General features: G+C 36.3%; 1 protein-coding gene and 1 long non-coding RNA gene across 2 annotated transcripts; both read left to right on the top strand.

The window, feature by feature from the left end:
• The first annotated feature begins 438 nt into the window (after positions 1-438).
• Positions 439-1,375, top strand: LOC145270117 (uncharacterized). Its single transcript, XM_080125721.1, has 2 exons — positions 439-894; positions 1,085-1,375. The coding sequence occupies exons 1-2, from the start codon at positions 439-441 to the stop codon at positions 1,373-1,375; spliced, it is 747 nt and encodes a 248-aa protein (XP_079981847.1).
• Positions 1,376-5,186: 3,811 nt separating this feature from the next.
• Positions 5,187-10,740, top strand: LOC145270602 (uncharacterized). The gene is made up of 2 exons (XR_013865465.1): positions 5,187-5,295; positions 8,561-10,740. It is a non-coding gene; the product is annotated as an uncharacterized LOC145270602 (long non-coding RNA).
• The last annotated feature ends 3,117 nt before the right edge of the window (positions 10,741-13,857 follow it).

The raw sequence follows: 13,857 nt of genomic DNA on the forward strand, positions 1-13,857 counted from the left end.
GAAACATATACACACCCACCGGCATCAAGCCAAACCCTACCAAATACATGACATCCAACAGATGCCACAGCCGCAAAGCAAGAACGAATTACAGCGCTTCTTAGGAATGTTTAACTATCTTTCCCAATATATACCAAACTTCGCTGAGAAAGCACATCCTCTGCGCAATCTTCTGAGATCACAAACACCCTGGAGATGGGATGCAGACCACCAAAAATGCTATGATGACCTAAAACAAATGATCACGGCCGACGCCCTTTTATCCTACTGGATGCATCGCAGAAGGGTCTGGGGGTAGCACTGACACAGGACGACAAGCCAATCGCATTCGGTTCTAAAACGCTGACCGAATGCCAATCCAGATATAGCAACATCGAGCGCAAAATGCTCGCAATTGTGCACGGTATCCAGCGTTATCATATGTACCTTTATGCGAGTATGTTCACCGTAGTGACCGACCACAAACCATTAGTCACTATATGTTCAAAGCCACTATACTCAGCACCACCGTGTCTACAACGTATGCTTTTAAAGATACAAGGCTACAACTTCAGGGTAGTCTACCGCCCAGGCAAAGACATGATCCTTGCAAACACACTTAGCCAATTGCCCAACCCAGAAAACAACAGTGTCGTCGAACTAGATGAAAAAATTGATGGCATAGACACAGAAGTCGATGATGGACACCTCACCATTGCAACCATCAATTTCTCGGCGGAGAAGAGAGCCTTGCTCTGTAGCGAGACAAGGGACAGAACTCTAAACCTGCTGAAAGAGATCGTATTCCAGAGAAGGCCAGAAACTATCCGGGATGTACCAACTGACATCAGAATATACTGGTCATTCCGTGAAGAACTAGCCCTCGAGGGTGGAATACTCTTCAAAGGAAGGCAGGTTCTGATCTCAGAATCTACGAGGAGTGACATCCTGCGCCAACACAACGAGGCCCATCAAGGCATAGAAAAAACCCGTCGCCAGACAAGAGAGAGAGAGAGAGAGAGAGAGAGCGAGAGAGAGAGCATATACTGGCCTAACATCAACAAGGACGTCGAAAAAAAGGTGCCAGTCGTGCTCACTCTGCCAGGAACACCAGGATGCCAACAGACGAGAACCACTCAAGCCACACAATATTCCATCACAACCGTGGCAATACATTGCATCGGACATGTTCGAAATAAATGGACGGCAATACCTCCTTGCCGTCGACAGGTACTCAAAATACCCAGTGGTTTACGAAATGTCCACACCCATTACCAGCAAAGCAGTAGCTGACAAAATCAAGAGCTACGCATCCCTATTCGGGCGACCTGACAAAATCATGATGAGCAATGACCGGGCAAGCTTTCCAGAACTTCATTACATCGTGGGGTATTAAACATATCACCAGCTCACCACGCTTCGCTAGAAGCAACGGATTTATTGTGAGACATGTGCGACATGTCAAATCAGTAACGAAAAAATGCCTTAAAGGCAAGGGTGACATACAACTAGCACTACTGCAGATCAGAGCAACCTCAATAGATAGCAACCTACCATCACCCGCTGAACTACTATTCGGAAGAGCTATACCCAGGACACTCCCCAGCTGAGTAGAGCCAAGAAAGGAAGAGCACCAGCAGCAACTAGAAGAAAGGTCAGACGAAATGAAGAGAAACCACGACAGTAAGATGCAAACCAGAGACCTACCACCACTATACCCAGGTCAACATGTGACCATAGCAAACCAAGATGACAAGCTATGGTACCCCGGGACAATTGTTTGGGAGGATGAGGACAACCCAAAGAGCTACATTGTACAGACTCCAAACGGGACCAGACTCCACCGCAACAGAGCCCACCTTCCTGCTGTACCAATATGGACGACAATGAAGAGAGTCCGCTTTGACGACCCAGCACCAACAACAATGCAGAACACGGGATAAACCCATGTAGACAATGGACAAAAACAAACTAACGTACACTGCAACAATATAATACAAAAACAAACAAACACTGCAACAATACAAAAGGCACACAGGAAGAACCAGTCCAAGAAAGTTCAACCCATAATCGATCTGGACGAGTCATAAAACCCCCAACAAGGTTCAAGGACTAAAAAAAACAAAAAAAAAACACATACTAACACATAACTAGACAGAGGGGATGTTATGATACGAAACTAACACCAACTACATGCAAACAAACTTAGTACGAAACTAATAATAGCTTTATTCTCGTGTTCTGTTCCCTCCTAACGCATCTTCGCCTATGTTCTTCACCCTATATATCACATCCTTTTTTAGCAATTATCGAGACCACTAAGACGTGATCCTCTTATGTCGGACATTTTTTGTTCAAAAGTAACACTCGACATTTTTTTAACTAAATAAACTCTTTAAAATAAGTGGAAAGACCAAAAACTTTCAAAGCTAGGTAGAAAATGAAAACTTAGAAAAAATAATTTAATTTTTTTAAAACAACAGTAAACAAATAAAAATATTTAAAAATATATTATGGGATGTGTATTCTCTTGTAAAAACAATATCTCATTCAAGAATGGTCATAAAATGTGTTTTCAATCGATATTCATTCAATAAGGGACCAGTTTTCCTATTTAGCAAAAGGGGGCGGGTTTTCCTAAATTCATATATATATACGCATATCTTAGAATATAACACGCCAAATATAGCCTTCCGCCTAAACTGATCAATAATACCCTAAATAACCAAATACCCCAACTGAGAACAATAACTTCAGTACTCAGTCTCCATATAAACTACCTCAAACTCCTCACAAAAATCTATAAGCATGGCTACCTAGGATCACTATCCCAGGTACGCATGCGAATGTTAATATATGTGTGCGGAACCTGTGCCCATATTCAAGGCACATCACGCTACATATCTGTATGTACTGCATGCGTGGATGTTGGTACGTAAGTGAGTGTTGCTGTGTATCTCTGCAGATGTATATATGAGTGCATGTATGTGTGCGCACGTGTATGCGTGTATGCATGCGTATCTGTGTGCATGCATACGTGTGGGTACGTGCATCTGTTGCTATGTATATACTCACAGGGGTATCCGTCGGCGCTCCTGTGTACACCAACATCTAACCATTAAAAACCCATAATGAAAATATTAAGTATATGAGCCTGGGAATGAGTTTATGCTCATACCTATGTATAATCATGTCCACATCGAACGAAAAGACTACATTTATGTACCCACGAATGAACTTAGATTAACATCTACGTAGACGAATATGTCTATACAAATAACTGTCTGTATGTCTGGGTATGTATGTGTGTGTATGCGCACACATGTGCATCCATGTCTGTATCCATGTATGCATTGGGCACCAATGTACACACATATATACCTATGTATACGTGTGTAGATGTGAGAGTATATGTGCCCGCTGCCTGTGGGAGCATGCAGCCGTGTATATGTCGATATATGTATTCATGAGTATTAATATCTGTACGTGCGCGTGGGCTTGCATGTATACGTAGGGATGCAAATATACCTGAATCAATATATGCATGTAAGCTCATAGATGCGCCTGCCTGGGTGTTGTCGATGTGTATGTATCTATGTATGTATGGATCCATGCTTACGAACACGTACTCAATTTACCACCTTAAGGAAAATTTGGGTCAGCAAGAGCGGTGCGAGTGTATATACATGCATGCACGCCTATGTGCACGTACTTACACGCCAGAGCGGAGATGAATCTAGATATGTGTATGTACGCATATGTGGGGCCGCTAGCAAACCCTCTCCAAGCACTTAACAACAAATAAATAAAAAATAAAAAACAAAATAAATAAACCGAATCATAGCCCTCCCCCGCCTCCTAACCAAAGCGAACACCCAACAGGTTAAGACATATTTACCAAGAAATCATCTCACCAACGAGACACCAAACAAATTAAACATTAAGACTCGAATCTTAAAGTAACCCCCTCCCCATACGCCCACATATCTCCCTCTCCCTCCATATATCCCTATGCCCTCAGCCACACAAGAAATGAACTCCCCAGACCCCCCCACAACCACAAAACGCCTTTAAACCCCAAAACTAAAACATTACTGACATACCAAGCACCCTCCTACCACCTTCCCCCTTATTCTCTCCTTTTTTCCGCTTTTCTCGCACCCCTCCCCTGACATCATTCATCCACTCTTTCATTCAGGGAACATTCCAAAAGCGAACATTTCTGTAAAAGTCTGAAGATGCTACAGACGGCCAAAAAATCGGCTGGGTAGCTGAAACAATAATGTAACTTAACAGAAAAATACGGTAATAAAAAGAAAAAATATACATATATAAAGCTGAATGCCTGTGTGTGTGTGTGTGTGTGTGTGTGTGTGTGTGTGTGTGTGTGTGTGTGTGTGTGTGTCAGATCACGAATAGGCTCCTATATGGTTTACTATTTTAAAAAACTGATTGCATATAATGATAGAAGATGTATCGCGACACAGGAATGGGTATATTTGATCTGGCAGAACGGTGGTTCATTAAAATTGTGGGGTCTGCATTCGCGCCTGGTCCACAAAGTATGGAAATAAGAAATTGAAAAATGAAAAAAAAAAACGTTTACAAGTGTGTTTGATAAAGATGTACATAAGAATACTTTGATAAGTATGTTTCAACTTAAATAGGGATGGTATAACAAATTGTGGGGTCTGCGTTCGCGCCTGACCTCCATAGAATGGAAATAGGCACAAACTTTAATAAAGACTTTTCATATATATCTGCCTAAGTATACTTTGATAATTATGTTTCAGTTTGAAGAAATATGGTATAATAAAATTATGGGGAGTTCATTTGCACCTGGCCTCCATAGAATGAAAATATGTCACAAAGTTTTTTAATATAGATCCACCCACAGTATATTGTGATAAGTGTTTCAGTGTGAACAGGTATGGTATAATAAATTATGGAGTTTATCTATTTTATTTTTACTTTCATCATATTTTGCTTTGGTTTTGATACCCCCAAATTCCCCAAATTCGCTTTTGCTAGTATATATATATATATATATATATATATATATATATATATATATATATATATATATATATATATATATATATATATATATATATATATATATATATACACGAATATTTTTAATTCCTTTAACAGTTATTTCCCTTGGCCAGACATTTTTCTTGCAGAGTTTCCTCTGACTCGACACCGGCAAGTTGACCGGTGTTTTGTTCCTTAATTGTAGTCACCAGCCTTTTTACCCCCACATGTCTCTGTCTTTTATCTTCTGTTGTCCTTCGCCGTTTAAAGCCATCTACGGTAAGAAACATTCTCCTTCTTAAAGACACATTATAATATTTTTAACGTTATTTTTTTAATATTATTTCATCTTAACTACGAACTTTGTTTATTTTCTTTACCCACATGTCCGACCCCCTTCCTTCTAGTTGTGTTGTTCATTTCATTACGCATACGACTCCCCATTCAGCCTTTTATAACTTCTCGATTCTTATCTTTTCTCTTTGTGTTCTCAACATTTATTTCTTTTGTTTGTTTTTTCTTTCAGTTTTTTTACCATATCTACTCTCAATATGCGTGTGTTAATTAATAGTGTTAAAAATATAAACACATCGAACTTTCTAGGGGAAATAATAACTTCCTGTGAATGCTGAAAAAATATCCAGTAAATAAAAAGTCGTTTAATAAATCGTTATTTTTATTTTAAACTAAATATTTTATCGTGGTTTATTTATTTATTTAACTTAATATGAAAATGAAAATATTTAACTTAATATAAAAATCGATAATAAACTTTAAAATATCAATTATTGAATGGATTTTATTATTCCCTTTTCTTTAAAGACTCGGTTTTATTTTTATGGATACATGTGTCCAGTGACACCGATATGATGACTAAAATCGCAAATTATGGTCTGTTTAGATAAAAATTAACGCATGAATTGTTGATGTTAACAATTAAAAATTCTTTTAATATTTCAGGAACATTACAATAAGTAGTATTCATTCAATATTTTCACACACACACACACGTAAAGGAGCGTAAAAAGTTTTTAGCGTAAAATGAGTCGAATCTTACCTTATTGTTTTCGAACAACTTAACATGGCCTTTCTTTATCATTTGTTCATCCAGGCTTCTTTCTTCTTTGTTAGAATAACTATTCAAAACAAAAAAAATTTTTTTTTTGAAAAACGGCACCAAATGAAGCTACTGTGCCGTGGATTTTTCGTCAGCCATAAAAAAAATTGTACACCACTGACAATACCAATTCTGACAACCTGACCCCATTGTTCAGTGCATTTGCTACCAGCTGTCATGCACCTTCAACCTATGACACAAAGGAAGTAAACTCTTGTCGCTTTTACTTTTCAAGTCATGTGATGCCACATAGGGTTAACATCATTGAAAGGGCCCTCTTGCACTTTTGGCAAATAGGAAGATAGAAAAGGAACAGCAGTCGTCTGACACCGGTTGAAAGAATGCCATTGATCGGATAGAGAAATTATGACGTCATTTTATAAATAAACAATTTCTTAAACAATTTTTTACGCATAATTTTAATTAGTTAGAAACGATAAAAAGATACGATATTGAAATTGACAGTATTAGAAAACAATTTTTTTTAAAATAAATGATAGTTTTAGAAATAAATAAATACATGCATGATACAAAAGTACTTTTTTATTTAGTATAAAACATTTTTTTAACCAACCAAAGATAATTATAACTGATATTGTTCTCTGATGCATATTATTATATGCGGAAATATTTAATTTAATACACAATATAATTTAAAATAAAAGTAAAATAGTTCACTATAAGTCAGCGATCGAATTGCTTCTACATTAATTATTTTAATACTATTATTAAATACTTATTTACAATACTTTCAATTCTTAAATTTTATCTGAACTTTAGAAAATTCTTTTCACTGAAGAGCTAATTAACGTTTTTTAAATTTAAAATAAAAATAAAATAGTTCACTATAAATCAGCGATCGAATTGTTACTTAAACTTAAATGACTAACTTTTAAAAATACTTCTACATTAATTATTTTTATACTATTATTAAATTCTTATTAAATTCTTTTACAATAATTTCAATTCTTAAATTCTATCTAAACTTAATTTTTTTTTAAATTCTAAAAAATACTATTAATTATTAAATACTTAGTTATTAAATAAATTCTTTTCCAATTCTTTTTCAACAATTTCAATTTTTATCAATATTTCATAGCAATGACGTCATAATTTCTTTATCAAATCAATGGCATTCTTTCAACCGGTGTGAAACAGCTGCTGTTCCTTTTCTATCTTCCTAATTTGCATTTGCCCAAAGTGCAAGAGGGGCATTAAAAGACCCTCATAACACAACAATAATAATATATAATATCTTCAAATATGTAATCAGCATCAAAACTTCAATTCTCACAATGTATATTATGTAAAGAAAGTAACAATCTGTTTCCTACAACACTGAACAAAAGCAATATGTACTAATAACAATGCATATCAAAAATTACTCCTGAATGCTGCTGTCATGTTATGTGGATAACAGTTTGTATACCATACATGAAGGAGTTGTCAGAAAAAATTGAAAGAATCTTTAATTTATAAAACGTCATGAATACTACTACAAGGCCACAAAATTATGAGAAAAAAAACTATTCAAAATTTCTTAAAAAGAACAAACCTTTACCATAAAATATAAATGCCATCAAATAAACTATTCCAAAACATTACCCGAATATATCCAGCAAAAATCGACTCTGAGAGTCTCAAAAAGTTTAAAACCTTATAGACAGCATTAAATGACCTAAAGACGGTCGATATGCTGGTCAAACACACAAATAAACATCAGAATTTTGTATAGATTAGTGCGTTGAAGAGAAAGATTCCGACAAAATACACCTGAATAAAATCGCAGGTAACATAGAAACGTTGTGAAAATAACACTCAAAGCCGTCAACACTACTACAATGCCCCAAAGTTAAAAGAACTCTTCGATAATGAAAACTCTTAAACCATTGTAAATTTTCTAAAAAGTGCAAGCTTTTACCATAAAATATAAATGCGATCAAAAAAAAAAGTATTCCAAAACATTACCTGAATAAACCCAGCGAAAATCGACTCCAGAAGTATCAAAATTTTTTAACATAATTAATTGACCCAAAGAATGTTGATATGCTGGTTAAACAAACAAGCATCAGAATTTTGTATAGATTTGTTCGTTAGAAAGATTCCCAAGTTCGAGAAAATACATCCAAATAAGATATTCAGAGGTAACATAGAAACGTTGTGAAACTAACACCTAAGATGAGAACAGTATTCTGAAGAATTCAAATAATATGAATAATCAATCCTCATCTCTACAATGAATGAATGTAAAATTTTTAGTTAAATATTTGAAAAAAGAAACCATTTTCTTAACAAACCAGTATTGATTAAAACTATACTTATTTTATTTTGAATTTTATTAATAATAAATTTATATTTATAAAAATAAACATAATAAATTCAATTTAACTAAACGCTATTTCTTCCAAATTTATTATTTATTTTCAGAATTTGCAACACTGAAAAGAAATATATTAATGAAAATGAAGGATCTTACATCATTGGTGACGTAAATAAGTTTATAATAATATAATTTATTCATATAAATTTTCTAAAGTCGAAATTTATTAGCATATCTTATCATACGTTCCATTGCATATAATTTTTCTGGAATTTGGTTCGAGCAAACATGGGAGACAAACCTCATTCTTGTGAAAGATGTGATTATTCATTTGCCCGTAAGTCACATTTGTTGAGTCATATGAAAATACATACGGGAGAAAAACCACATTCTTGTGAAGTATGTGGTTCTTCTTTTGCATGGATGTCAAATTTAATGACTCATATTAAAAGACATACAGGAGACAAACCACATTCTTGTGAAGTATGTTGTTCTTCTTTTGCAGAGAAGTCAACTTTGTTGAGTCATATGAAAAGACATACGGAAGACAAGTCACATTCTTGTGAAGTATGTGGCTCTTCTTTTGCACGGAAGTTAACTTTGTTGAATCATATGAAAACACATACAGGAGAGAAACCACATTTTTGTGAAATATGTGGTTTTTCTTTTGCATGGAAGTCAAGTTTGTTGAGTCATATGAAAACACATACGGGAGAAAAACCACATTTTTGTGAAGTATGTGGTTTTTCTTTTGCATGGAAGTCAAGTTTGTTGAATCATATGAAAACACACACCGGAGACAAACCACATTCTTGTGAAGTATGTGGTTCTTCTTTTTCACGGAAGTCAGGTTTGTTGAGACACGGAAAAACACATACAAGAGAGAAACCATATACTTGTGAAGTATGTGGTTCTCCTTTTGCATGTAAGTCAAATTTATTGACTCATATGCGAACACATACGGGAGAGAAACCAAATACTTGTGATGTATGTGATTCCTCTTTTGCACACAAGTCAAGTTTGGTACGTCATATGAAAAAACATATGGAAGACTGACAGTGATATTGGACAAGAGGGAGAAAGTGTCAACCCTAGTGGAAGTAAGCGTCTCTAATTATGTTCACCTTAACAGAGCATAGAGGGAAAAATAACAAAATACCAAGGACTTATGTACGACATGAAAAGAAAATGGAATTTTAAGAAGATATCAATCATACCAGTCATTGTAGGAGCAATCGGGCTAATGGGATGGAATTTCAAAAACTATCTAGCGAATATACCTGGTGAACCAAGTGCAAAAGAAATACAAATAATAGCACTTAAAGGGACGGTTAGAATCTTTAAAAGATCTCTTGGTTGGAGTAACTAAACTAATGGGATAATATTTGGCATCCGGTAGAATGCCCCATCCCCAGGAAAAACAAAGTGATAATAAAATTAAAACGAAAGAGACAAACCACATTCTTGTGAAGTACGTGGTTCCTTTGGACGGAAGTCAGATTTATGCATCATATGCTAACACATATGGGAAACAATATCTGATGATCTTCCAAATTCCATACCTCAAAATTGTATACCAGCATCATGAAGCAAGAGCCAGTAGTACAACCTCTATCACATAGCCAGCCAACTATTTTGCACAAGACCATTTTACAAATATTACAAGTCTGCTACAGAAATCACCAAAACAAGTCTTTAAAAATACTCCAGAATTTTCATTACAGAAAATTGGACAAGTGAGCCAAACAATAGCATGACAAATATTTTCTGGATTTGTTCATGCAGGACTTTATGAATAACGAAGGTTTTATAGACTGGCTTAAAAGAGGATAGTCTCACTATTATAAGGAAAGAATTCAACACATTTGAAGTTTACTTGCACGTGCCTAGATACACAGCACATTTTCCTTTTAACTCGTCCTCTATTCTGTATGGGTCTTTTTTAATTCACCTGTTTCTTTTGCATAGAAATGGCAACATTCTGCATCATGGTCATAACCGTTACTAATAAAATAAATTTGATGTAACCACTTATAGCTACTTTCTATATTTTTGTTACAAAATTGAGCCTTGAAGCACACACACATGCAAAGCAAGTAAGTTTTTATTTTCCCTACAAAGTAAAATAAGACAAATTGAAAATATTTTTTGTCATGTAGCTCTTCTGTTTATATGAAATCACTTTAGACAAATATGCGAACACACAATTGTACAGTTCTGGTAGTATGTTCTATTCACAAAAAGTAAAGTTTTAAAAAGGTAAAACCATATGTTGGTATTCTTGTTATATGTGTGTGTTGGTATTCTTTTTATATGTATGTGTTGGTATTATTATGTTAAACATTTTTGTCATTTTCTCATGCAAAACGATAGAAAGGAATATGATACTTTGATTATGTTAATAATTTACTTTTAAAAACAAGTTTTTATTCTGTAAATCTTTAAAAGCACCAAAAGAACATAAGCCTTTATGCTGAGTTCACGTTTTAACAGTTTTCTTATTTTTTTAATGTAATACATATGAATAAAACATTTTTTTTATTTAATACATCTCAATAAAACGTTTTAACAGTTTTTTTTTAGTTTTTAAAAAATTTAATACATCTCAATAAAACGTTTTAAAAGTGTTTTATTTTTTAAAATTTAATACATCTCAATAAAACGTTTTAAAAGTGTTTATTTTTTTTAAATTTAATACATCTCAATAAAATTATTTTATACCAAGTTTTTATGTCTAAATATCTACTTTTATCATTGTTGTTTTCATATATATGTTTATTATGCATGATTTTTTTAAATACAAGGAACGTTCAATAATTAATGACCTTCGCAAATTTCCGTCTTTTTTTATTACTTTTTCACCCCCAACAAGCCGCATTACCACTTTGGTGTAGGGGGCTACTATCAGGGGCAGCAACTACTGAGCCGCTATGTTGGGATTTTGGCAGCAAGATGTCGGTTCATCTTGCACTTGAAATTCTGTATGTTAGTACAGTTGGGGAAGCAGTAACTTGGAATGGAATTCCAGAGTCTAGCCGTTCTAGGGAAGAAACTACTGGAGTAGAAAGATCTTTTGCAACTAGGGATCTATACTGTGTGGGGTTGGGATTTAGCTGCGTGTCGGGTTTGTCGAGGGTGTCTACGTCGTGGGGGCACAAGTGTCTGCAGTTCGTCAGAGCATTCACCATTAAAGTACTTGTAGAACAGGCAGAGGGATGCAATGTTTCGTCGATGAGGCAGAGGCTGAAGCTTAGATGCCAGTTCAGGGCCTATCAGATTGGCGACTCTTTTTTGAACCTTGTCTTGGAGCGAGAGACTAGTAGCAGATGCACCAGCCCAAATGTGACAACAATACTCCATACATGGGCGAATGGTAGCCTTGTAGAGGTACAGGATACTTTCAGGTGTCAGTAATTTTCTAGCATGGTAGAGAGAGCCTACCTTTTTCGCAGCGGCCCAGGCAATGTTTTCAATATAATTGTTCCAACTCATGTTTTTTTTTTTGTTTTTTTTTTTTTTTTACACAGTGATCACCACTTATCAAGGCCCGGAAGCCCCTCAGGGATAAGGGTTATTGCAATTACATCACGTTAGTGAGGAGATTTTATGAAGTGCTTAATTAGGGGGCGGTTCATTAGGAATTTGTTAACATTAGACTTGAAGACATCCAAGTTGTAGTCCGGAGGGAAGTAGGCAGACGGAACAGAGTTCCACAGGCGTGCAGTTCTAAGAAAGAAGCTTTGCTCATGAAATCCGCGTTTTGATTTAGGCACAGATATAGAGTGGGGGAAATTTTTCACAGTGGATTCAGCTAGACGGGTGTTTTTCATGAAAGATTGGCGAGGGGGGACCAGGGATTGGAGTTCAGACGAGCACCTGCCATGAAAATAACGATAAAACAAGGATAGGCTCGCAACGTCTCTTCTGTGGGAGAGGGGTTGCAGGGTAGAGAAAAGGGCATCCCCCACTAAACCACGAAGTCTATTTTGTACTCTGTCAAGGCATGATAGGCTGTTTTTGGCAGCTCCTGCCCAGATATGGCAACAGTATTCCATCCTTGGCCATACTTGGCTTTTATATAAAAAGAATTGCATCAGTAGTGAGATATCTTCTGGAGCGATAGAAGGATCCCACCATCTTTCCTGCGACCTTGGCAACAGACTTGATGTACGTGTTCCATTTCAGATCAGGAGTAAAGGTCAAACCCAGAAGCTTGTCAAAACACGGGGCCTCACCCAGACGAGAGCCATCCATCACAATTGATGCCAGCTGGGGATCAGAGCGTTGATGATGTAAGGATAGGAGTTTGGTTTTGGATGCATTAAAGGTAACTAGCCACATCTTCCCCCACTGAACCACGCGCTCGAGATCAGAGGAGAGAGAATCCGAGAGAACTTCGTCATTTACAGCCTTTGATGTGTTGCCGTAGATGGTCGTGTCATCAGCATAGATGTCAACGAATGATTTAAGTATGTGTTTAGGGAGGTCATTGATGTAGATCAGGAAGAGAGTTGGGCCCAGGATTGACCCCTGAAGGACTCCAGCATTTATATTGCAGGCCTCCGATTTTTGTCCATCTACCACTACTCTTATGAGCCTATCGGAGAGAAATGATTTAATGATTGAGAAAACATTTCCAGTTCTACCGTAGCTGGAAATCTTGTGAAGTAGACCCTTATGCCATACTTTGTCAAAGGCCTTTGATATGTCAAGAGCAATTGCCCTAGAAAGGAAGCCTTTGTCGAGAGATTCACTAATCCTGTGGGATATAACCGTCAGCACATCTGCGGTAGATCTTGCAGAGCGGAAACCATATTGTGTGTCACTAAGAAGGTTATTCCTGTTGAGGTGGTTGACTATTTCTCTATTTAATATTGATTCCAGTAACTTACTCATAACACATAGGAGACTTATTGGTCTGTATTGAGAGGGAGATGACTTATCACCTGAATTCTTAAATACAGGGCAAACTGATGAGGTCTTCCAGGGGGTCGGAAAGCACTTCTCCTTAAGGCAGCGCTTAAATAGTTTCGTAAGTATGGGAGCAAGTTCTGGTTGAAGTTTTTTTAACACTATAATTGGGATGCCATCAGGGCCAGTTGCTTTACTGGAATCTAGGTTTTTTATTAGCTTGGCGACCTCATGCACGGATATTTGTATGTTACCTAGCTTGTTCTGTGTTATAGGAGGAAATATAGGGAGTTGATGGCCTTCGTCGCATAGGGTAGAATTAGCTGCAAAGTTCTTTGCAAATTGTTTGGCTTTGTCTGACGCTGACGAGATAACCTCTGGTCCATTGATAATGGTTGGGATAGAACGCACACTTCTGTTCAGGATCCTATTTGTTATTTGCCAAAACTGGTGGGAACCAAGCCGCTGATCAGCTACCTTGGATTTAACAGAC

This window comes from Euprymna scolopes, chromosome 46 (assembly GCF_053919585.1).
Source record: "Euprymna scolopes isolate OS-2025 chromosome 46, ASM5391958v1, whole genome shotgun sequence".
Lineage (NCBI taxonomy): Eukaryota > Metazoa > Mollusca > Cephalopoda > Sepiida > Sepiolidae > Euprymna > Euprymna scolopes.

What these genes read in the sequence shown, in the direction of transcription:
- LOC145270117 (XM_080125721.1), top strand. Translation starts at nt 439, where the DNA reads ATGTTCACCGTAGTGACCGACCACAAACCATTAGTCACTATATGTTCA. An exon ending in TACTCTTCAAAGGAAGGCAG is followed by an intron (nt 895 to 1,084) that starts GTTCTGATCTCA and finishes TCACTCTGCCAG; the next exon opens with GAACACCAGGATGCCAACAG.